Source organism: Lepisma saccharinum, chromosome 30 (genome assembly GCF_977018435.1).
Source record: "Lepisma saccharinum chromosome 30, izLepSacc3.1, whole genome shotgun sequence".
NCBI lineage: Eukaryota > Metazoa > Arthropoda > Insecta > Zygentoma > Lepismatidae > Lepisma > Lepisma saccharinum.
In genome coordinates this window covers 13,735,547-13,762,356 of record NC_139258.1, presented here as the reverse complement: position 1 = coordinate 13,762,356, position 26,810 = coordinate 13,735,547, and the positions used below count along the sequence as shown (strand labels likewise).

Below are 26,810 nucleotides of genomic sequence, written 5' to 3'. Positions count from 1 at the left end.
CGTTGTCTACACGTAATCTACGTGTAGATTATATTGGGTTGTAGTTTACATAGACTACGTAGACAATCTAAAGTTCATTAAAATTAATTTTCAAGGGTTTCATGAAAGGAAAGTCACATTTTCAACTATATTGGTTCCTAACGAAATGAAAAGAACCCTATTTACAACAAAATTTCTCGTCTCTTCTGTTATCAACTATGGATGAAGATAAATAGTATGCAAAAAACAACAACAGATGGCAGTCGTGATCAAAGAGTGGTCTTTTCCCCTAAAACACTAGAATATTTCCTATATTAGGTTTCTTCCTAAGTGAGAAATTGTTCGAATTTGGAAGAAAGAGTATGAAAAGTTATCCTTACACATCAGTAACTGATACGCAGTATAATTTTCTTTTAATTCCACGGCGTCCTTTTCTAAGTTATCACCTTTCGCCATGTTGTTTACATAGATTACGTAATCTACGTGTATAAAATAGTCTACGTGTAGAATGTAGACTATCGTTGTTTACTCGTAGACGCACATCACTGGTCAGAACACAAGGTAGCTCTAGTGGTTGTGCGATAAGAGAGACCCTATACACTAGCGCCAAGCTTTCTGAAACCTCGGAAAATAAGCGAACTACAGGGTTTTTCGAGATTTATGCGACACTAGCACCACTGTTCCCAAGCCAGGGTGTTAAATACAGTGGTGGATCTATAAGACTGCTATCATTTAAATATAATGTATGTTATCATTTCCTCAAACCGGTTTAGCCGCAGGGGTAGAAACGCATAGCGCTTACAGCAAAACAAGAACTAAACAAATGAAAACGCAAACGTGCAATCACTATCTTATACCAGACCTCAAATGTGTAGGTGCTTTTGTCTTCCTATGGTGCGCTCCTGATCACGCTGGGAGCGACACCAGGCTTACCTTAGCAGCGTTAGACGAGTATGGCTCGTCAAAAAGTGACCAGATCTTAGGCTTAATCCTTTGCCACCAGGAAAGGTTCCCTGTGTGGTAATCTTCCTCAAAGCCGAACTTCCGCGCCAGCTCTTCGTCGCTTGGCTTATCCGTGTCTAGGTCCAGCCTGTCCAACACAGCTAGTGTCTCCTGAGTATCCCGATGCTGTCAAGAAAAAAAAATGGAATGTTATTTCCAGGTCTACCTTCATCTGCGCTCTAGAAATTACTACCAAAACCCCTTAAAATCAAACTATATTTTGGTCCCGGGTACGATACACAGTGAAGGCACCTAGTACTGGGTGTTAGGCTTACCATATTTTTTTTGGTCCAACCCAGGACATATTCACTATCAACTCGTTACTGCTGAATGTCAGGTTTTTTTTACAAAAATAAATTGAAATGACTTAAAAGCCTTAACATTTTATTGGAACATTAAACTATAAATTGTACAAAAAATATTAACATTATTTTCTAAAATCAATCAATTAATTTTCAAATGTTTAATTGAATAATGCATTTTCTGATGTTTAGGAAGCCTCTCGGTTCTAGGTAGACTCAGTTGCACTTTTCACTAGACATGACTTTTTCAGAAATGGCTTGTTTGTTTTAATAACATCATAACATTCACAGCATGAAAGTTCTGAATTAATTTTAACTTTCAGCACATGTTTAAAAGTGGATACTAGAAGTCTACCGCTTTCTGTAGGGTCATTTGTTCAAAGACGGCACCCCTAAGGACTTTTTCCCTTAATAACAAGAAAATATTAATTTTGAAGAAAAAGCAATTTTTTTATTAACACTATTGTTATTTAGGTTATCAGAAAATACAGGTAATATCCACTAACCAAACATCCTGTCTGCACAATAAATCAAAATTGCAGGTAGTGTAAAGTAGGCCGTTTTTACAAACATGTGTCAAAGTCGGCCCACCGTTAAAAAGTTGGCTGTGCAAAGATGGACCCCCCTTAAATGGTGCTCCGATATATGAAAACTTACATTAAATGTAATAAACAAGTGAAAAAAACGTCAGCATTCCATATTCCATGTACCCCACTATAAACCATCATTATCATCACTATAAACCATCACTATCACCACAAACAGCACCAGCACATATTCCAACCTGGACTCTATCTCGCCCAAAACAGTCTTCATGGAACCAACCCTAGCAATCAATCGTTACACTTGAACCAATCCTTCCCATCACTTGCATTGTAATAATAACCGCCACACTTAGAACAATGTCTTTTACTACGTTTCATTGATATTCCTTTCCCTCGATCTGCACAACTCTTTTGCGCCTGAGTACTTTCCTTTTTTGACTGTTCAGGTCTCCCTTTTGCTTTCTCTATGTATTCAAGGGAAGTTAACTGTTCAGAAGATGCACATCTGCGTTTCTTCCTGTGCCCAGCAGTATCAAGACGTGGTACCTTCATTATATCTGCAAACCGCACCATGCTTGCATTTCCATTCATGGTCCCACGAGATGTTGAAGGCATGGGCTCGAAGGTGGAGGTTGAGACATGTGAGTTAGCCCTAGGTCTGACTGGAGATTGAACAAGGCAAACATCGGCGTTGGGACCACTGGATGGAGTGGTTGCACCTGTGGATGAGGCTGTGACATCGTCTGTAGTATCAGCGATGTTGAAGTAATGTGGTGTACAGGGTGTACAGGGTATAGACCTGTGCTCGAGAACCCGGAAACAGCCACGTCTACACTGGCACTTTTCTTGCTTACAGCAAAAATAAAGTTCACAAAATACAAAAGTACGACTTACACTAATTTGGACAATTTTGTTTCTGGTCGCCAGTGCATGCTCCCGCCTAAACAATCTAATGACAGCTAATTACCTGGTTATGTTATGTGCATTCATGAAGGAGCCGAGCCTTGTAACTCTTGTACTACATATCATTGCAAGACACATATTTATTAATCTAAATTCACGACATATTCCACTAGCATAACAATATTAGTGGGGACCGTCTTACCCCACATGGCTAATGCACAGAAGGGGCCGCCTTACCCCAACGCGTATCATGCAGCGAAAACAACAAACGCGAAGCTTGTACGTTATGGAATTCAAACCAGGAAGCATCGTTGTATGCTCCACACCTCATCTAACACACATATAAACCTGACTTTTCTACAACTACAGATTCGCTTGTTTATCTAGAGTTTTTCATTAAGCAGAGAGTTATATCAGCCATTTTGATCATTATATTTTTATCACTTACCTTTGTATTTACGAGTATGCAGCTGGATGCTTCATCTAAACAACACGGCGCTTATGTCACCCCATTTCAGAAAGCCTCACTGCGTGTTGGAACATTACCTTCTCTATCTGAAAGCCTAATGGCTTGCTCCGGTCACGTGACTAAACGTCAGCAACTGGAGGCGAGATAGCCGCAATGTTTGATTTGCTTCTTTGGAATCAATGTTGAACCTTTTTAGTGAATATGGAATTGCAATGCAATTTTAAGAACTGTAATCGAGTTTATATGAAGTGTAAATACGCGTAAATGTACAAGAGGTATGGCGTATAAGTGTTGTGTGCTCAATTGCAGGGGTAATTAATAATTATGATGAAAAAGGTAACACTAACGTTCACATTACTTCAAGATGTTGCTGAAAATGAGAGATGTTTAGGGCAATTCCATGTGATTCAGTCCCTACGAAAAGATACAGGGTAAGTAACAAAGGTTTTATACTCATACATAAATAATAGAAACAGTTTAGTTCATGATGTAAAGATTTCATGTGTCCGGAATAGGCATCTAACATACTCTTAAATTTGATCTTTTTTCTTTGTTTTGTCAACTTTTTTTTAGAAATATCAAATAATTTACCCTGAATTACAGACTTTGGTTAACGTTAAGATGCGTTGTTGCTTATGGTTGCAAAATAATTTGTTTCAAAATATAGCCAATGTTTAAAATATTACAGTCACATCTACCAAAGCAGTTTGTTAGTGTAAATTTTATGCAAGTATTCGATAACAACATATTCATATAATTTACATAAATTTTCAGTTTCAAAATATGCTTATTGAAAGATAGCTACACAACTGGACTAAATTGATATATGTGTACATTTACATTCTTATTTTAACCCGGTTTTATGTTTCTTTAGGCTAATCGGAGGTTAATGGAAGACATATTGTGCATTCAAATACAAGGGTACGATGTGTAACAGGTACTTCGATGAAATATTCGTGTGTAAAATTATCCAAGAATATATTATTTATGTTTCACACAAAAAGCAATTTTACCGAGTAATTTTAATATGAACTATACATGTAAATTTTATAAGATTGATTTATGTGAATTGTCTCTTTTATTATTTTCTCGCCTTTGTAAAGCTTCGATGTTCGTAATTTTGATGCATTAAATCAGTGATGATTTTTAATTGTGTTTCATAATTCTCTAACATCCTTCACGATTTTATTAACAGTGTGTAAACACAGTGTAAGGAAATATTCCAAATGTTAATTTTCCAAATGAACGCTAAGATCGAAATATTATTTTTCTTATATGAAAATATTGAAACTCATGCTATTGTCACAGATCATACTAACGACAATGAAAATATTTAATTTGTTTATTATCTATCGTTCAATTAAGTCAGTAGGGTCGAAATTACAATGACAAATGATTTAGGTTTAGTCTTTATTCAAAGAAATGTAACATTGCCCTTGTAACAATTTCTTTCGCTTTTGCTGCAAGGTTATAGAAATTAAGTTTTTGTATCGAGATCGTATAGCTACACAGAATGTCTGCAGTATCTGGTTTTGGTTAAAGTTAAAGAAATTTTAATTGATTACGTGACTTTGCAAGTTTACGATCAACCTAATGCGAGGATTTAATTTAATCAATTGATTTTTTTAAATTAAAAAATTCATACAAAAGCTGTAAGGAGTTTTACTGTAGCTGGCAAGTATTCCGGATATTTTTCAAAGAAATACAATGTTGAATGTTTTCCGCCAGAACGTTTCTAACGGTTTTCAACCCTTTTTTTGTGCTAAGGTGGTGGCTTTCCTGAATGAAAATTTTGATGTTAATATTCAATACTCTACTTTTTTTCTAACTATATTCGTTGGGAGGGTAAATGTCAAAATTTAACTTCATCTGAGAGTCCAGTTATTCCGAAAAGGAAATACATTCATGAAAATTTTTGTGTACATATTCAATATTCTAACTATAGTATATCTTCTAACTATATTCACTGGGAGGGTAAATGTAAAAATTTAAGTTCATAAAAGAAATAAATATACGTTAATTCTCTACGATAAAAATACGACAAGAGGTTTACAGCCATAAGTCGATCGCCTCCAGATGATGACGCCTTTATTGAGCGCTGCGGCCTGAACCTCAAGATGGTCTTGGTTGGAACAGGCACCGTTAGCTCCAAATTTCGCCACGTGCGACGCTGCACAACAAAACGTTGCAGGTAGGCCGTCTTTACAAACTGGCCGTCTTTGAACAAATGACCCTAGACCAAATATTCCCCATACTTGAAAATACTCTCTCAACTGGAGCAGATGTTTCAGGCAAAGACATAGCAAACTCGACCATTTTAGAAATGTTGTTACGTGAAATATCAGACTTTTGAAACACCTTAAAAATTGCTTGCCACTTCTCTTCAATAGTATCTGGTACTTTTTCAGAACTTGAACCACAACCTACCTTTTGGTTTTGAATTACCTTCTTCAACAATGTACGTTCATCAAATAGGTTATCAATATTTATGGCATCTTTTACAATTGCATTAATAACTTGTGCACTCTCTTGTAAATCAGAAAAGGTATAATCGATCCTTGCCGGTCATAAATTCTGGTCGTGAATATTCTATACGGGTAGCTATTTTCATGTTCAGATTCTCAAAACCCTGGACATTTTGCAATCCCGGACATCACACTGGACAGCTCTAAAAAAAACAGGACTGTCCGGGCTAATGGTAAACCTAACTGGGTGTCCCAGTTAGAAGTAGCCTGGCTCAAAGGCTCTATATTGCACCAGTAAAGTGGAGTGCTCCATTGAAACGTGAACGGTGGTAGATACTCAAGGTCATCGGTACACAGACTTCATTTCTTTTCATGAACCTTGGCATGCAACTGTTTATTGGAGCCGGGTTATTTTTAACTGGGACATCCTGTAGATCGGATCTAAACTGTTGGTCCAGTTTCGATTAGCCTACCTGTGCATAAATGCACTTAAAGCATCAAATCAATCATTAATCAAAATCATTACTTTATTTTGGATTACGATTCAAACATACCTTAGCTCTAAAAGATAAAAAAATAAACTGAATATTTTGGGGTGAAAAAACCTTTTATGCTTTGTTTTACAGCATATTTCTGGCAAACCTTGCTTTCCCCTTTGAATTATCGGCAACAAACACTATTTTATGAATAATATCTGGTGAAGGGATATTACCAAAAATATGGTTTTCCACAAGGTTTGGTTAAAATTTGGCCTAAAGCTAAAATATGCATTTATATGACCAATAAAACAAGCACAATCTTGTTAGCAAAAGTTAGAAGTATGTTTAAGTTAACTAAGGCATGATAAAGGAGGCAATTTTTATCTAATCACAGCAATTAGGGTGAGTGTGAAAGGACAGACCAAAAACAACACCCATTCCCAGCCCAGGGCAGGACTCAAACCCGAGATACTGAATCGACAGCTCAACGCAGTTACAGCTGACCGCTCAGGAGAAGATCCCTGACGGAAATGAAGTGACGTAGCGGCAGGCGAATCCACTATTAGGGTCGGGGGTGTGCACCCAGAGTGAGAAACATATGTGGGCTCGCTGTAACCGGTGCAGCGACGCAAGTCGTTTAGGGTTACCAGAAGTTCTCTTTTACCCGGACAAATCCTGTTTTTCGGGTACTAAAAATGCCCCGGGCGGGTTTTTAGGAAAATTTGGAAATATCCTATTTTTTGTGGTATAGACAACTGCTTAACTTCAAGATTAGTAACAAAATGTTATTTGTAAACAATTGTTAATATTGTTTCCGTTTTCAATTTCAAAGTAAGTAAAGAAATACAACACTCTCAGTTGCAAGCGAAAAGAAAATAAACTTTTCTTGCAACAAAGAAAAAATGTTGCACCTTTGCGTCTCTTCTGTTGTCACCGCCGCGCCGCATGAGGTTTTGATTTCAAAGCATTTGTGACATCAACCGCGGCTCTTGGTGAGCAGCAAGTTTCTGACAATAGGTAAGAATATGCAATTCGCCGCGGCTTACTTTGATTTGAGTTTCATGACAGAATTTAGAAATAAACAGTATTTTTTAACTGCCGTAGAGTCCAGCACAGATATTTCTGCCGTGCGATGCGCGACACAACTCAAGAAGCAGTGTTGCTAATGGAGCAGATAGAAAAATCGCTGCAGTGCGCCGATGCACAGCTGTTACGTACAACAAGAAAATTAGAGAATTCAGGTATATCTAACGTTTAGTTTTAAACGTCATGCATTATACCAGGACTAGGATTAATATGTACTAACAAGTGGCTTTGTAAGTAGCTACATACATATGGACTAAAAATTCGCAAAATACGAACTAACACATACGTAAAATTACCAAAAATGCTGCAAAGAAGACTTCTTCATACGATTTCTTATTTGAGTGACTTCAAACTAAAAAAAAATATTATTTTCCATTGCATTATTGCACTGGTGGTGTTCTAACTGTTCACTCCCAAAACCCGTATACACTGGTACGGAACTGCAACGGCAGATAATAACATTCCAACGTGTTAAACCGCGACAATTGGACCACAACATTCCGCCTCAAGCAGTATTATTATTTCCTCTCTGTGATCGGCGACAGTCGGTTGCCTTTGTTGTACATTTACAAACGATGCCGGCTTCCAAGACAATAACAACATATACTGCCACTAGACGATAAGCTGCGCGGCTTTTTCTTTTCCTATGAACCAGGGCCGGCGCTAGTCATTTTACCTCCCTGGGCGGTGGCGGCAGATGCCACTCCATTTCGAACCCCCCCCCCCGTCATTACGCAGGAACGGGAAATTGAAAATCAATATTCCTAAGTAAAACATCAAAATATAAAATAAATAATGAGACGACTTATGCTATTTCAATACTATTAAGCGCAAAAGAATATCTCGCTCGACCACAGTTTTCAATAGGCTTATTTTTTTCTTCTCTTCAAATTTTGCCGCCCTGAAAATTTGCCGCTCTGGGGGGGGGGGGAGTGGCACGGTTCGCCCTCCGCCGGCCCTGCTATGAACTTGGTCACCCCTCAAAGCATGGCAACTTTAACACAGAAAACAATATGCATCGCATTAAGCAGCAAAAATGACAGCCTCCTCTATGCCATTTCTACAAGAACACGTGCCGGAGCCAAGAGTTGAAATGCTGTTGGAGCCACATAATTTATTTATTTTGAACAATTCCAATATTATGAAATATGAACAATTTGTGAATTAAACCTATTGAAATATGTAAACTTAAGTATATTTTCCTTAAATATGTAAAAGTAAGTATTTATTAAAGTTAGAAATATGGAAAAATATTGACAATAAAATGTACCTTAAATCACAACAAACATTACTATTCGCAAATATATCACAAAGTTTCAGCGATATTTCGTCAAACTAAAAGTATGTATTTACCTATAAATCCTAGCCCTGATTATAACCAGTAGATAACATTGAACACAGGTATGGGTTCGGTAAATTGTCTACAGTTCAGAAGCACTCGCACACAACGTCAAACCGGTCAAATACTTAGTATAAAATAAAAATATGGTGCTTCCAATCCAACAAAACTCACCGTCACTTTACCTGCCTTTCCCCTTCCGTGACAGAAATAGTGCTTCATTATTACAGTTGACAACACTAGTTACTAGCTAGCCAATGAACATGCACTGCATAAAAGAAGCAACCACTACGCCGTGCTATTTTGCCACATTACCGTCCCTGCCGAACGGTGTGAACCGCGAGCTGGAACGCTATTCAATTGTTTTCAATGATGTTTGCACGAGTGTGTCCAGGAATGGAATGACAATATGGCAACAATAGCGAAGGTTAGCGAGCAGGGTAGAACACGTGATGCTAAGAGAGAGGGAGACGAAACGAAAATTGGTATCTACGCAACGGCAACGATATGTGTGTTGTGCTCTACTCTTAGTTGTTACATGGCAGTGGAGAAGTGAAATTCTGTCGATCAGCGATCTGAAGCTTGCCGTAATGTAAATGTGTTTTTAGTGACGTCTTACAAAAACGGTTTCCTGACTTTAGGCCTGGAAGAAAAAAACTCCGAGGCAGAATGTCAATTTATGTTATTCTTTAAAGTAAGGGACCAAGCTTCACAACCGTATAATATTAGGAGCATAGTGAATAAATATTAGAATATTAAGACATTTGCCTACAATGAGGGCTCTTATTAGTTATACGGAAACGGTGTAAAATTATTTTACATGGGTGTGTGATCTATAAGCCCACCAAAACACCAGTAAGCACAAAACGTGTGTCTTCGTCTAAAGTTAACAACATTTTTCAATCTAAAACTGCCTTCTTTTTTAAAGTTTGTCATCTGGTAACCCTAAAGTCGTTGCCGTATATTATTTTAAAATTCTCTGAAATCAGTCTAAATAATGCACAGGATAAGCAATACAAAAGTATTCTGGCCACTGAAAGAAAAGCAGCAAACTGTTGCTGAGGACACACGCTCTGCTTGATTGACGCAAATCAACTCCCACGCACTTCGAAAGGCTTTCTGCTACCCCTAAAATCTGCAAATGGACCGGTCCTTCCCTTCACACCCGCTCCCCGTTTCCCCTCGTTTGGGGATCTTCTCGTGAGCGGTGAGCTGTACCAAGCACTTATAATATTTTTTAATGAATAGAACTATTTGCAATTGAGACTTAAAAAGGGAAAAAAATAAACTTATTGTTTAGTTTAGAGACACACCTTCAAGATAACAATGGAATATCCATAATTATTTACAAGGTTTTAGTGAACAAAGCGTATGTGCGTTTAAAAAATATGGGTTAAGTGATAAAAAAAGTTTTACTCAAAAGGGAATGAAGCATGTATTGATATTTGAAGACTAAATGAATCATTGAAAGCTTCTGCTCCGAAAATAATGAAAACGGGACAAATTAATATAGTCTAATTATTTCTTAAATTTTAATGCAGAAATGGAAATAAATTTTCATAACTATTGTACTACAGTGTGCTTCAAAGTCTCACATCTAATTTTCATCGTTGCTCTAACACGAAAACACTTACAAGATGTGTACACATATTTTCTGCATTTTGGAGAACATTTAATCTTAGTTGGAAACAATATCAGTCCAGGATTGTATATGCTAATGTAGGGAACATGTTCCCAAGAACTGATAATACAACTGGAAGAAAAAAACCATAAATCATACATTTTCTGCACAGTTGCTGCAATGGAACACTTATGTAACAAACAATATATGTTTGGCAAAACTACCCGTCGACTGTTCTAGTGAGTGTGTATATTCTCCTCCAGTAGACAGAAGCGTATCAACACAATTCTGTTCATTACCGTACTCAATTTCCATGTGACTTGCTCACCCCATCGAGCCATTTGTGAATATCGCTTTTTTTATCAGAGAGAGAGAGAGAGAGAGAGAGATACATTGGTGCCAGCTAATCCAATATTCATTCAATTAATTATGCATACGTGAGAAGGCAACACACAAGGTGATTTTGCTGAATGTATTGGCCCTTCTGTCTGTGCTTATTCGCAGCCAGTTTTGAATGTTTTGACTATGCATAGTTGAATATCCATTGTTTAGCTCTAGGAAAGCCCTTTTGCGGTGAAAAGGTAAATAAGTGCATTGGAATTTGTAATATGAGGAGTTGTTTGTCAAATGAACCACATCTGCATGTCCGCCATATTGTAAAATGCATTTTGTTACCGATGTGGGTTACCTTGACCGACCTTTAAGGCTGGTTAACATATATTATTATTGTGCACCGACAACAATTTGCAACAATTTGATGAACATGGTGCTATGTTACTCACCATTGTCTTTGTGGTTAACTCTACAGAAAGTTACAAGATGGCAGCACTGTTTCTGGTTTGATGGAACTAAAATAAAAACTGCTCTGGGGACACTATGAAAACGTTCCGCCTGTAATACCACATTTTTTTATTTCTTATGTCTTGAATTGTAGCCATCATATTTTGTTCTTCCCATACCTTTCGTTTCTTAATCATCCGTAAAGAGATAACGAAAGGTATGGGATCTATGTATGAAATTCAATATTGCAATCCCCCTATGGTATTCCATATTATGAACCTAACCATCTTTGTTTTCATATCCACAAAAGTTGGACCTAACCTACGAGAGTCATTGAAACCTCACAATAGTTACACCGTAAATCCTCAGCTTTATATTCAAGTAACTCTCATTACGTTTATATTACGTTAGGAAAAGTAACAACATAAAATAACCTCACTTCCGATAATCAACAGATTGCAAATTACACAAAAGAATGTCTCCTGCCTGCTTAGCTCGTGTTTCACAACAGGCTGAATAGCTATGCAAGCTTAATAGTTATTTTTCGCTCCCACCACTAGGTTACAGCACCATACAGGTCGCGGCCAAGGTACGCTCGCAACGATAGAAAACTCTGAACGATTGCATTCTTCCTGATAACATGTGAGGTAAGAAATATTCTTTTAACATTTCGTCGCGATAATGAGAATCGCATAACCATTATACAAAAAGGTTCATTATTATTGTTATAAACATTCAATTTTACGGATATTCACTCTCACAAGCCTTAATATTTACCCTTGAGCATTATTCTTGCGTCTGTGTGCAGCCTGTAGACGAGAAATACGATATTTTTTTCCGACTTCAGGAAAGAGTAAACAATGCCCCGCGTACAGATACATATGAGGCCGTAACAATTTTAATCGACATAATCCCAATCCATATTTTCAACTTGTTGCACTGTTTTCAATTTACAATTCAGTTCTTTCAAATAATATCACTTCAAGATATTTCAATTTATATTATGTATTATATTATTTTCTTAAGATACTCTTTCTGGTATATTAACACAGATAATAATTTCAGTTCATATCCTATCATTTAACGTTTTGGGTAATGAAGACATGGATATTCGAGAATTATCGCGAAAAAGTTTTTTATGCACAATTTTTGTAATATAATGCGATTCAACTGCTACTTCTTCTTTTTCATAATTTTAGACACATCTAATTTTTGACATTGTGTTTCCAGGAAAATGTACACGCCAAAGACGATTTGAAGAAATTTGTTTTTGAGGAATTACATTTGTACTTTACTGTGGTTTGGTGTGTTAACGTCTAGCTTTTATCGACAAATATAAAACATATTTCAATAAATATTATGTGGTTGCTATATTTTATATTACTGCTCGATAATGTATATCGAGAAGAGATATTTTCAAACTTGAGTTAGAGCGTGTGACAAACGGATGCAAACGCCATTTTGCTTTTAAAGCTCTCTGTGTACATAACAATCTCGCTGGCTCACGAGAGGATAGTGGAAAGCCCTATGTTCTGTTTCAGCTCGTACCTTAATTAACATTCAGATCAAAGTAGAAAAATATTAATTAATTATTGCCAAAGAAGATTACTCATTATTCCGTTGCAAGTTTATGTCGGATGTTGTTTGTACCGAGAATAAAGAGCTTCTCGGAATCTTCAATTTCGTAATGAACAGTTTTCGGAGCCAAGAATTGATCACGAAAAAGATAACGAGTGCTTGCTCTTCGACTGTGTAAAGTGGCAGTGTCGCCAACCATTTTTTAGAAATGTTCCTACAGATGTGTTGTGTTGATTTGAGTTGCTTTACTTCGCTTTTCTGACACTTTTGGCTAATTGCGAAGATGAGTGCTGATATAAAACTGATGAAGTAAAGCACACGTGTGCTTATGCCGAGATTCGAACCTTGGATCTTTGGCGTCGTAGCGCGCTCGGCGATAAACGGCTGGTGGTCTGTTTCCGGAAAGTCCCTTCGGCAGTTTCATGTAATCATCCTCCATGTTTGTCACGATTACTTTCGGGAAGCATACCCGGCGTAAAATGAGAAAAGAAATAACTACTAAAATATGACGCAACATCTTGCTCGACCAAGGAAAATAGATCGTCTTCGAAATTCAAGAGGGGACGTACACGCCTGTACAGATAAAGTGGCACATACTACAACTGTCCAACCTTACAAAATGTGCCACTTTATGTGAACAGGAGTGTACAAGTAGGTGTAAAACATGCGCGAGAATAGGACTTGAGTTTCAGATCAACTTTCTTTTGTTTGTGTTTGGTTGTTATCGTTCGTTGTTTGTGTTTGGTTGTTATCGTTCGTTGTGTTCGTTGTTTGTATTTGGTTGTTATCGTTCGTTGTTTGTGTTTGGTTGTTATCGTTCGTTGTTTGTGTTTGGTTGTTATAGTTAATTGTGTTCGTTGTTTGTGTTTGGTTGTTATCGTTCGTTGTTTGTGTTTGGTTGTTATCGTTCGTTGTGGTCGTTGTTTGTGTTTGGTTGTTATCGTTCGTTGTTTGTGTTTGGTTGTTATCTTTCGTTGTGTTCGTTGTTTGTGTTTGGTTGTTATCTTCCGTTGTGTTCGTTGTTTGTGTTTGGTTGTTTGTGTTTGGTTGTTATTGTTCGTTGTGTTCGTTGTTTGTGTTTGGTTGTTATCGTTCGTTGTTTGTGTTTGGTTGTTATCGGTCGTTGTGTTCGTTGTTTGTGTTTGGTTGTTATCGTTCGTTGTGTTCGTTGTTTGTGTTTGGTTGTTATCGTTCGTTGTGTTCGTTGTTTGTGTTTGGTTGTTATCATGCGTTGTGTTCGTTGTTTGTGATGGCTAGGAAGTTGACCTAAAAAATCTCAGAAAATTAACTATAGAATGACCTTAATATTATTTTTAAATTTCCAAAAAATTTCAAAAAAAAAAAAAAAAATTGATCTTGATTGATTTGCTTTAGTTTACTTCCCTTTTTGTGCCACCTTTGGCTATTTTGCGAAGATGAGAATGAGTGATGAGTTGATGAAATTTGATGAATGGACACACACAAACATCCATGCCTAGACCAGGATTCGACCCTGGGACCCCTGGCGTCGTAGCTTGATGTGCTTTTCGATCTTGAAATGGAAGTGATTTCTCCAAGAGCTTAATAATCCGATATAACCTGTAGTTTGTTGGTTTAAACTACCTCTTTATTTTTACTTCAAGGTGATGTATAAATACGTCAGAAGGTTTTTCTGTGTGTCACTCACCTTCTTTCAGAGTGAGAGAACCTTGCACGATTCAGTAGTCGGTCAGCATCTGAAAAAGCAGTTGTCTTTCGGGTAGATCAGATTTATATATACAGGGTGTATCATAAGTAATAGCGCAAACTGACACAGTTGAAAGTACACGATAATAGAAGCAAAAAAGTCTCAGTAAACATGGGTCTGCAAACGAGCCGTTTTCGAGATAATTGCGAATGTGTGGCTACAAGCCGCCACTGACTTCATTGTTTGTAAACGTTGTCCTAGTTGGTAAAATGCTAATAATACAGTAAGAAAAGCAATTGGAGATCTCATTGCTTTTATTGAACATTCTACTTACTTTAGAAAGAAATACAGTACTACGTTAGTATGTTACAATTACTGTACACTCGTACCTGTTAAAGGAGGTGTTAAAAATGCTAATAATATGTGCGAATGTTTGGTTAGAAGCCGTCACTGATTGCATTTTGTAAACACAGAGTGCTTTACTCCTTGCCCGAGGTTTGCTCTTTGTTTACAAAACAGAACATTTCCGAGAGGTGGCGTTGTAGTCAAACAGGATGGATACAATCAGTACACAATCTAATCATCAGTTGTGCTGTACTGCGTAGTGAAAATGGAACCTTACAGCAACGAAGAGTGCATTTTACCAACTAGGACGACGTTTACAAACATTGAAGTCAGTGGTGGCTTGTAACCACACATTCACATTTATCTCAAAAACGGCTCGTTTGCAGACCCATGTTTACTGAGACGTTTTGCTTCTGTTATCATGTACTTTCAGTTTGCGCTATTACTTTTGAGACACCCTGTACATGTTGTGCATAAATTTTCTTTAAAACCACAGATTAAGGCGATACTAGTGGTCAGGAAGGAAACATCAAAGTATTTTAAGTGCTGGAGAAAAAATAAAATTACCAAAATTAATTTTTTAATCAATTGCCAAAGATTTCATTTAAGATAATATTGTATTTTTGCACAATATTTCCGATTAATAGTACTTGCTTAAAATATCATGTTAGGGAATTTAAATATGTAAGTTATGCAAGCAAATGCATTTAACATCGCGAAACAATAGGGAAAGAACAGAAACAAACTTTAAAAGGTAAAAATGCAATGAAAACAAAAAAAAAAAAACACTGGAAAATGGCCTAAAAACAACAACAACAACAAGGAAAGGGCCGGAAAATGAAAACAAAGCAAGAACAATGTTTTCTGGCTCTCACTAAAGTCAGACTATTACCAGGTTTAACATTTCCTTCAAAGCCCAGAAAAAAATATAATTTGTCACGCACTTCGTAACCCTAATGTTGATTGTTTGAACTCGTAACAAACTCTTCCGAAGTGAACCTGCTTCCTTGTCTGCGTTCAACTTAACAGCAGCCTCCCCTATTTTGCACCTTGACTCGTCCATTTGGCGCATGCGCACTAACGTCGATATCCGCAACCAACGCACACTGACCGTAGTGACATGCTCCTGCAGTTGGCAACATTGGTGAAGCTGAGAGAGCGAAGGGGTGGGGGACTCGCGCTGCAGCTGTGCGGTTTTTATCAGCTCTGCATCAGAAGGCAAAAGAGGCGAGTTACTGGTCTTTATGAAATGGCTTCAAAGGGCAGTATTGAGAGGGAAAGAAGGTTTCTACAATTTGGTAAACGCCATCCGACCGCGTTTTGTTTAGGTGGCGCTATAAGTTAACTTTCGATGCAAAACCTTGCTTGATTAACGTTTCTGAACCCTCTTAAGGCCATTTAGGTTTGCGTGTGTGTGTTTTTCTAAACATTAGGATGAATAAATTAAAGCTTTAACTATGCAATCGAAAAATTACACAAAAATGATTGTTTACTGGATTCACGCTTCTTTATACAGCGTGTTCCGCTTATACGCATAATAAAAGAAAAATTCATAACTTCTAAACAAACTGTCAGAATGATGTGATTGTTGTTCCATTTTAAAGAATGACTCAGAAATTTTTTTTAGCAACACATTCAGTGGTAGTTGCGCATGCGCAGTAGCCAGAATGTCTTGAAAACTGATATTATCAGTTCCTTAGTATAGATCGACCACAAGGAAAAAAACCTTGGGACGTAAAGTCCCCGCGCAGCTTTCCCTTCTTCCCTCCACCTCGAGCCATAAGGAAGCATGGTCAACTCTCCCCCTCCGCTACTCGCGGGAGTACGGTGCACAGGAGTCGCGGGTCTGCGCAGGTTGTTTTGCTCGTGGTTCCACTATAGCCATTCGTCATGTGGTCGCCACAAGAAAAGGTGTTTTGTGTTTTAACGTTGTCTGAAGTGAAGTCTGTGACACTTGTGCACGCTATGGTTTGGGTGCTAGAGAAGTAGTTCCATCGCACATTTCAATAAAGAAATGGGAAATAGAGTTACGCGAAACCGGTTCATTTCTCAAATCTCGTTAGAGACTTCCTGGACGAGCATTTCAATGGAAAATGGATAGGAAGAGGTTCGAATTTTATTGAATGGCCCCCACGGTCACCAGACCTCACTGTTTGTGTTTTTTTGTTGTGGGTGTGTGTTAAGGACAAAGTTTACTGTACATCGGTTAGAGATTTGCAAGACTTGCGTCAAAGAATTGTGGGTGCAGTAAGCAAAGTTGTTTTTTTGACTGAAGCAAAATGTTTTTCATTTTTATTTTAAAATTTAGAGAAAGTATTCATTGTGCATTGTAACTCAGGGCCCATAAAGTGATCTAAAAATAGTACGTATGTGAAAATATCTCAGCATTTAGATATTGATGTTTGAAACAGTCCAGTTATAAGGGCATATTTTTCAAATTATAGTGCATATTTTGTAAACTTTTAGGTCATAAGAGCATATTTTATTTTGCATATTTTGGTGATTTTTAGGCCATAAAAATCCTATACCTAGTAATCATCTTGTTTAATAATAAGAATAGTATACAATGTCAAAATCATGGGCGCCCACTGGGGAGGGCCAAGGGGCCAAGGATGGCAGTTGCCCCACATGAGATTTCTAGAAAGAGTTATAATAATTCGAATGGTGAAATTGTAGAGGCAATTTATAACAAAAAATATTGTTTTCTGTTACAGCGATTATTATTATTATTTAAAAAAGGTTACATTTAAGCTTAGTAATTATTTAACTATAAAAATTAGCTTTTTGTCCTTCATGGATTAATGTTATGTATACAGGTATGCAAATTGTATATAAATATACATAATATGGAAATTACAAATGTATGAAATTTGACAAAAAAATTAGTACTAGTATGCAATAATAATAATAACAAAAATAAAAATCTTAGTAATAATAATAGTAATAATAATAATATAAGTTTCTGTCTGCCCCGCTAAGAAAAAGTCCTGCGGGCAGCCTTGGTCAACACACAGTATAATTGAAATTATTGGTAACATTTCTCCCTAACTAAAATTACATACTGATATATTATTAATAATTGGCTAATTGAAAGTATTAATTTCCGATAATTCAGGTTTTCGAGTATTGTCGCCCTGTACATATCAAGTAGATACAGTCCCTATTAGCCTATTTATGTTAAACTTTATATTCTTTGGCAATCTGGAGAGGTCATTATCAAAATATTGCTATTTGATGTTGCTCGAAGCTTTTTTTTGTTCGTTGCAGTTGCAAGATATCATCCCTTTTCTGTTACGTATCTCTTTTTGGGGAGGGGGAAAGTGCCTCTGTGTACCCTGCTATATCTGCCAATGTGACACAATATATTAAACATTTGCCACTTCTAGGATTGACTTCGCCCCCCTACAAAGAATTCCTGGCTGCATTCTCTATAGAAGAAAGAGTGTTTGTATATTGTTGAACAATATTCCGAACATAGTCCTATTCTGGTGTAAGAGAAGCATTCAGTGCAGTGATGGGCGTCTACGCGTAAACAACGATAGTCTACACATAGACTATTTTATACACGTAGATTAGGTAATCTATGTAAACAACGTGGCGAAAGGTGATAACTTAGCAAAGGGCGCCGTGGAATTAAAAGAATATTATATTGCGTATCAGTTGCTGACGTGTGAGCAGAACTTTTCATACTCTTTCTTCCAAATTCGAACAATTTCTCACCTAGGAAGAAACCTAATATAGGAAATATTCTAGTGTTTTATGGGAAAAAGACCACTCTTGGCTCACGACTGCCATCTGTTGTTTTTTTGCATACTATTTATCTTCATCCATAGTTGATAATAGAAGAGAAGAGAAATTTTGTTGTAAATAGGATTCTTTTCATTTCGTTAGGAACCAATATAGTTGAAAATGTCACTTTCCTTTCATGAAAGCCTTGAAAATTAATTTTAATGCACTTTATATTGTCTACGTAATCTATGTAAACTACAACCCAATGTAATCTCCGCGTAGATTACGTGTAGACAACGCATGTAGACGTAAACTTATAGTCTACGGCACATCACTGATTCAGTGTCATGTTCCCGACATCTTCCTTGCCACAGAAGTCGACAATTCTTTGTCCTGTGCAAAGGTTTCGCCAAACTGGGTCAGTAAGTGACAGGAAACATTCAAACCGCCCTTCTGTTTTACGAGCTGATGTTCTGCAGCGTGTTGAAGTAAAGATGATGGCATCGCCAAATCGTCACAGAATACGCATTACGCAAATCCACTGCTCATAGGACTGTACGCAGATTGAAATTGTACACGTATAGAGTTCATGTTGTCCAAGAATTGAAAGAGGTGGATTTCCCGGCACTGTTGTGTTACTGAATAAAGCTTCTTTTAGCGACGAAGCTTGGTTTCAATTGGATGGGTACGTAAACCGCCAAAATTACAGATATTGGGCCCATATCATTTGCATGAACTACCGTTGCATTCCCAGAAAATCAGGGTATTTTGCACAATATCGACATTTCAGGGTTGCAAGGTGTATGAATGTTATCGAAAATTTTCTAAAATAACCAGCTTTCTGCTTTTTCGTTAAAAGTGCCTTAGTGTGATAGCCAGAGGTGAAAGACGTCTGTTAGTGACGCTTACCAGCAACAGTGTTGCCAGTGTGGTTCGTAATATTGCGAAAACATGGAATTTGGAAAGAGTTCATTCATACCCTTGTGCAATGTGTGTAAGACTTCATCAACATACTTTTTCTGTCAAATTCAATAGAATTCCATCCAGATTGTTCGGTGATATTGAAAAATGTTGCAATAATTTACCTCAGTGAGTTCTGTGTGTCAATAAATACGATTTGCAATTTTTTTTTCGTTTCTGGCAACATTTTATTTATTATTAGATCATGCATGATATTCCATATGTTTGTATCGCATAATTTTCTCAACACACAGGGCCTTATCATCGAAGAAAGCGTTTTTTCTCATTCCATTTAGCTTTTCAGTTATACGGTCCTAAACACCGGGTTCGGTGACTTCTGGGACACCTGTTATGAACCTTGCAGCTACGATCGACCAATATATTAATGTGCAAAATAACACCAGTACAAACACACAGGAAATGTACTATTTTAAAGAGGTTACTTAACTTTGTCTTTGCAGTGGATGGAGGATAGATATTTGTGATTGTTTCGTGTTATCCGTGGCGTACGCAGGGAGAAGCTGGTGGGGCTATAGCCGTTCCCGAAATTTTTTGAAAATTAATATTTTCAAATAAAAGCAAAAACGCAAACCAGTGGCTGCGATTGGGTCAAAAAGCTGGAGGGGGGGCAAGGTGCCAAACTTGGGGGGCAAAGACAGTACATTTCCCATTGTAGATAAGATTTAGCATAGTGCGGGGGGTAAAAGTGGCAAAAAGTGGGGGTAACTGCCCCCTCACCCCCCTAATCGCCGCCACTGACGCAAACCCACCATAAAATGACCCCGATGACCATATTTGTCCTTGAACAATTTTTAAAACGAAGGTCAAAAACGGTAATTCCGAAATATTTTATTAGTGTACCCATAGCACGCAGATATGCAATATTTACCTTTACAATTCCAGCCCTTTACGAAAAGAAACATTGCAACAGAATGACAAGTATTTTTATATCATTACAACGGGTAAGTGTTCGGATTTAAGAATGCCAAGTTTGATTTTCGCAACATGTCTTGTGTTTGGGTTGGTATAACTTGACAAGTTTAAAAACAAGACGCTGCAAATAGCTGTTGCGCAGCTCACACCACATTTCCCCACTCCATTCACCGCAGCGACGTTGGTTCGCAGTGTTGCAACCTGGAGGGAGCGGAATGGTCTGAGGATTCTCAACGAAATTTGTATTAGCTTTTTCCTGGGCTGTTATCTACCTGTCGGAGTACAGAACTTCAGCTCACCTTTCGCCAACGACTCTTTTCCTTCTTTTAAAACTTGAACTTGAACAATGAGTTTTGATAGAGAAAAATCATTACAAGAATGGCGAGTGTTATGCACAGTGTGTTAGGAAGCTTCGTGCAATCCTTGGACGTGAAAGTGCGCCTAGTGAGAATGTACATTTTATTTCGCAAGTTCGTCAAAAAATTTGAGAAAACAGCTTCGACAGCAGACATTAAAACACCGCGCTCTCAATCTAGTCGGGGGACATATGCCGGCTGTCATCTTTCATTCTTAAATCGGAACATTTACCCGTTGTAATGATGTAAAAAAAATTGTCATTTTATAAATGTACAGTATTTTCTTAAGCATATTAAATCCGTCGCTTTTATTGGGACACCCTTTAGTACAGTGGGATTCATGAGTATTACCGTACAAATTGTCCATCACCATGTTTGTGCACTTTATTTGACCCAACAAGAGCTTCAAGAATTAAAAGAAAACTCAAAACAAGCTGTTGACAATTTCTGCACCAGCATACATAAAAATCCATCGCTTAAAAACACGTAGGATGCAAGAGAAAAATTAATGAAAATAGTCATGGACAATTTGCACGGTAATACTCATGGATCGCACTGTACATATATTGTTAATCTCTCCTGTTGGAAATGAATTTATGAGGGCATATCCTGGAAACAACATTGATCATTCTCATCTACTTGAAATCGTTATTTAAGTAAATAAATTATCGTTGAGAATTATACTGTTAGAAATCATTTTGCAGCAGTCATGATTACAACTGCATTACTACAGAGTTGATCTGGACTGTCTCCGTCAACATTTTCATCAGGACGTAATTTAGTGAGATCACGTGTTCAACTCTCTCATATAATGCTCCCAGATATTGGATTTCTTCATCGATTCTTTTACAACTGAGAAATTCCATTTACAACTGTTCATTGGCTTTTATGGGCGATGGGGAATCGTAAATCCGGACTCATAAATCAATCTTGAATTTTCCATTATGTAGGAATGGAACAGGAAGCCATTCCACTTTCCAGAAAGCCATACATACTGATTGAAATGACGAATTTGCTGGTTTTTCGGATTTTACTCTTGTGCCTGCATCAACTAAAGAATGTAGAATGTTCTGAGTACTGTGTTTGCAATGAATAAGGTATTGGTGAATATGTTATGTTAAATCATGAACTCAGTTGATCTCTTTCCCACGTAAAGATGAAGTTTCTTCAAGGCGATAACAGAAGATTTTAGAGCCCAGAAATGTGCATGTATGGAGCTATGAGGAGTAGAACATATTTCCAAACAGTATTTTCCACATAACAGAACTTGAAGTTTCTATTTTTACAGCAAATTTTCGCGCCATTTCACTAATTGTCATTTAATTGCAACCGAAATCACTTTCATAGATCCGTATGTGCATCACAAAATAATAATTCTGACATAACATGGGGAAGCTAGCTATACCGTAGCCGTTGTGATCAGTTCTTCCAGTATTTGCATGCAGAAAGCAGAGCAAAAATGTTGCGTGACTTTTTGGACATCCTGTAGTACGTTGCTGAAAGGCCTTAGTTTGATTACAATCGATGTATTTATAGGTAAATTATGAATGTTGGACGTGTTGACAAATGTAGGGTTGTGTTACGGTTTTTGTACCAAGCGACGGATCGTTCGCTGCCATTTATGTACACGGAAACATTTTAACTGTTTCCATATGTTTCTTACGTTCTGAATATCGTTATTTTTGTTTGTGAGTTTGTGCATTAATCTGGACCTGTCTCCCCGTTGACACTTTAAATTTGTTGTTGGGAATGACGTGCTGACGGCAAAGTTAATGTATCACTGGAAGCGATGAAACAACAGTGGTGCAAGTACATAGAGGCAAGAGATCTCTAGATAAGGATGTCTAAAATACCAGATGTAAAAGAGAATGCAGTAGTCACTAGCGCCATCAAACGGAGGGGTTGAATTCGAGATCGAAGTTGTAAATTGAAGTGTTTGACATTACGGCCATTATCTTGCATCATCAAATAGTGTTCGTTTTAGGATTCAATTAAGGTGTGTGTAATACGCGTGCATGATTACCAAAGGCATTACGCACGACAATATTTGGTACAAGTTTTTTTCTCGAGAATTTTATGACTGGACAAGACTTTATGAAGAATCCATGTTCTTCCTTTACACATTTTGAGCATCTTAAAATATATTTGAGAAGAAATATAAGACGCTTTTAAAGGAAATATGTGTGATACTGAAATATTAGTATCAAATGCTAAGCAAAACTTAAAAAATGGTGGAGTGTATATTAAACTGAAGATAACATTTTTTCAAATTAATAACATTGAAACAAATTGATACACGAACTGATATATTTTGCCCTTGCACGTTTTTGTAAGATTTGTCCGACATGTTTAAGAATGGTAATTTTGAATACTGAGTTGAGTTTTTAATGTTCTGCTACAGTTAATGAGTTTTAAACTTTTCACTTTATTCACTTTAGAAATAAAAGGATTTCACAAGTTAACTAGGAACAGTCATTAACAAAGCGTACAAAACTAGTTTCATTATTACACAAGTTTAGTATTACAAAATGCCAAACCTAACACAATAACAGGTTTCACTAATAGTTACGTCCAAAGGTATGGATTGATTCCTTGCCTAGGGGTTAGAATTAATCAGTCGTCTGTTTCTGACAGTCCAATTGATGCGATCTGCAAAGCGCTGCTGGCTTCAGGAATAGCTGTCAACGCGTGAAGTGTTACCTTTGAAGTTGCACTGGTAGGAATGGAATCATTGGTTAAAATGAACACATGCAGACAGACACAGATTATACAGTCATGAAATATGGCTTGTCTACAGTTAACGCGTAGTTGATCATTTGTTGATGTCATTTAATCGTCTTCAGCAATTACGTCTGATTAGAATTATAGCTAAACACCTAGTGTGCGAGGGGGGACGCCGGGGATTCGCCCCACCACAAAGAGAGGTTGACATTTTGGTGTCTTGAGATAGGGTAACCCCATTTATTAACATTTAAATTTAAGAGTGCAGATTAAAAATGTACGAGGAGGTATCAAAAAGTTTTGCCTGTTGAGGTATAATTTGTTTAATAATGGAAAGATTGAAACAATGAACATACATATAGTTTGCCTGTAGTGTCCTCGACTCAGAAGCACAGACTTAGCTCAGACTTAAGTAGTTAAGTTCAAAGTGGGAGAAACCGAAAGTGTCGACATGACAAGGAGGGGCAAGCCATCAACGTTATTGACCGACGACAACCGCCACAGGGATGATGAGCTCATTCGAGAGGATCACCATCCAGGAAATTTCTGATGCAGTGCACATGTCCTATGGGTCAGCGCATGCAAGTATTGTGAGTTTGGGACAACATAAAGTCTGAGCAAAGTCTGTGCTTCGTGGCATGAGATTCGATGACCTACAGGAGGTTAAAACAGCTCTGAACAGTGGGGCAGGGAGTATTCTGTGGAATTTTTCCAAACTGGTTTTGAGGGCTGGATAAAACGCTGGCACAAATGCATCGAACGTGATGGCAATTTTGTGGAAGGGTATCTCTGAGTAGAGGACACTGCAGGCAAACTATATGTATGTTCATTGTTTCAATCGTTCCATTATTATACAAATGATACCTCAAGAGGGAAAACCTTTTGATACCTCCTCGTATAAAGCTTAACGACTAGAAATTATTGGGATCTAGGCATCGATATTAAAAGAAAGCACTGGAGCAGGACCATCGTCTGTGTTGTCATTTTTTTTGATTCCTCAGGCAGACTTTTAATCTTCCGAACTGTTTATCATCCCTGTTGGCAGATGACAGTGTTTTATCAAATGTTTTTAGCTTTTTACGAAGAGCTAGTCTCTTCCACTGTTTGTGTGGGAGTTTTAAGTGAATTCTTACCTTTTTAATGTATTATGCTTGTCCTGTGCATGTCTCTAAACATCCTTTCTCGAGAGGCTTTTTGGGGCGTAAGGGGTAACCTTTTGTGAAGGCATCCAAATGTCAACCTCACTTCCCAACCTACGAGGCTCTGGCGACTGGACCTACGGCAGTATAATCCTCCTCCTGTGTTGTCTTTTTGTGTGCTGAGTGCCCTTTTACAGCCTCAGCTTTTAACATGGGTAAGGAGATTCTAGTCCTAACAGACAAGTGTTGATTTTAGCTAAGGTAAAGGGCTTGCCCCGTATAATGTGACTGCTGCACAATAGCCTATGTTGACGCACCAACAACTTTAATTACAGTCAATCAAGGGGCTTTTTTACATGCCTTTTTTAAACTCTCAAGTAATGATTTTAGATAAGGAGATATTCCACCGTATACAGGGTGGTCACAAAATAAGTTGCTCTACTCGTCAGAGCTCTCTGAAACACGTTCGAAGCAACGGATTGCGCTGAAACTTGGTACAGAAGCTATGGAGACTGTATGGCAGAGATGCTGACGATAAAAAAAGTTCTAGTTCAAATTTTCACCACCAGGTGGAAATGTGGCGCTGGAACCTGCTACATATGAAACAACAACACGGGAAACGCATCGCGAGATCATTGATAACGCTGTCTTACGCTTTCAAACCTTCATTCACATTGACGGAACGCATACTGAACGCTGCTGTGCCGACATAAACTCAAACATGTTACTCCAGTGCATCAGTGTCACCTGGTGGTGAACATTTAAAGTTGTTTTTTTTACAGCCGCACATTCGCTTTCCGATGGTCTGCACAGCATCTCTACCAAGTTTGACAGCAATCCGATTCTTGGAACGAGCTCCAGAAGGCTCTGAGTAGAGGAAATTTAATTTTAAGCGCCACATTTCCAGCTGGTGGTGAAAATTTAAACTATATATTTTTTCGCCAGCATTCGCTTCCTCATGGTCTGCACAGCATCTCTGCCAAGTTTCACGGAAATCCGATTATTCGAAGGGGCTCCAGAAGGCTCTGAGTAGGGAACATTTAATTTTAAGCGCCATATTTCCACCTGGTGGTGAAAAGTTAAACTATATATTTTTTTCGCCAGCATTCGCTTTCCCATGGTCTGCACACCATCTCTACCAAGTTTCACTGCAATCCGATTCTTCGAACCAGTTCCAGAAGGTTCTGAGTAGGTGAAATTTAATTTTAAGCGCCAAATTTCCGCCTGGTGGTGGAAATTTAAACTTTTTTCGCCAGCATTCGCTTCCCCATGGTTTGCACAGCATCTCTACTAAGTTTCACCGCAATCTGATGGTTCGATCGAGCTTCAGAAGGCTCTGAGTAGATGACATTTAATTTTATGCGCCACATTTCCACCTGGTGGTGAAAATTTAAACTATTTTTTTCGTCAGCATTCACTTCCGCATAGTCTGCACATCATCTCCATCAAGTTTCACCGCAATCTGAGGCTTTGAACGAGCTCCAAAAGGCTCTGAGTAGGGAACATTTAATTTTAAGCGCCACATTTCCACCTGGTAGAGAAAATTTAAACTATATATTTTTTCGCCAGCATCGATGCACCTCTCAAATTTCAAATCATCCCTTCTTACCTGGGTGTAAGTCATCCAGCAGCATGGCTCAACCTGGTTCGCATCAAGTCCCCAGAATTCGAGTTCCTCTTCGAAGAGCGGCCCGCATACGTCCGTGGGGTAGTGCAGCTTTCCCGTGCGGTAGTAGTTGAGGACCTGCGCGAAGACCCCCGGATGTCGGTCGAAGAAGTATTCGTTGAGGATAGGGTCGTAGTTGGCCAGCGCCTCCGTCAGACGCGACAGGCGCGTCGCAGGGATCTTCTTCAGCGTCGCCTTGTACGTTTCGTGCCGGATCCCGCCCACGTTCAGCACGACCCGGTTCTCTGCGTCCATGTTTATAAGATTCATGGTTGCGAGGGTAGGTGGCGCGAGTCGCAGCCACCGGGGCGCCACTAAGTGGAGGTGGTCGGGAGGCTCGTCATGGTTGCGTGGTCTCTGGCTTCACAATGCCCTGCTGCCGCTCTCTTGACCTCCAGCTGAAATGGGAAAAGGATCATATTACAATCAAACATTCCACAGACAACATGGTTCAGATGTGCCGTACACTATAAGTTTACGTCTACACAGAGGCGTCTTGTGAACGCATGCGTCAATTGTAGGAAAAAAGGACAGCTTGCTCTGCGACGACATTCATGAGCATTTCTACATTCTAATTTCTTCATATAGGAGAAGTATTTATTTTACACGAGAGCGCTGAACTAAGCTTATATTACATTTCTTGGATCTGCGTGCGTCAATTCAGGTAAAAGAATTATTACTTTCTTTCACTTCAGATCCAGGAAATGTAATATAAGCTTAGTTCAGCGCTCTCGTGTAAAATAAATA

General features: G+C 38.1%; 1 protein-coding gene across 3 annotated transcripts in view; it reads right to left on the bottom strand.

Annotated features, from left to right (window-relative positions):
- The window catches only part of Shaw (potassium voltage-gated channel shaker cognate w), a 376,242-nt gene that overhangs the window by 39,058 nt on the left and 310,374 nt on the right, over positions 1–26,810 (bottom strand). For all 3 annotated transcript variants that reach the window (XM_083115583.1, XM_083115585.1, XM_083115584.1), the window contains exons 2-3: positions 26,007–26,461; positions 913–1,107 (exon numbers count right to left, since the gene is read on the bottom strand). In XM_083115583.1, the coding sequence (XP_082971709.1) occupies positions 913–1,107; positions 26,007–26,333 (522 nt within the window). In that variant the 5' untranslated portion in view covers positions 26,334–26,461. The remainder of the gene's footprint in view (positions 1–912; positions 1,108–26,006; positions 26,462–26,810) is intronic.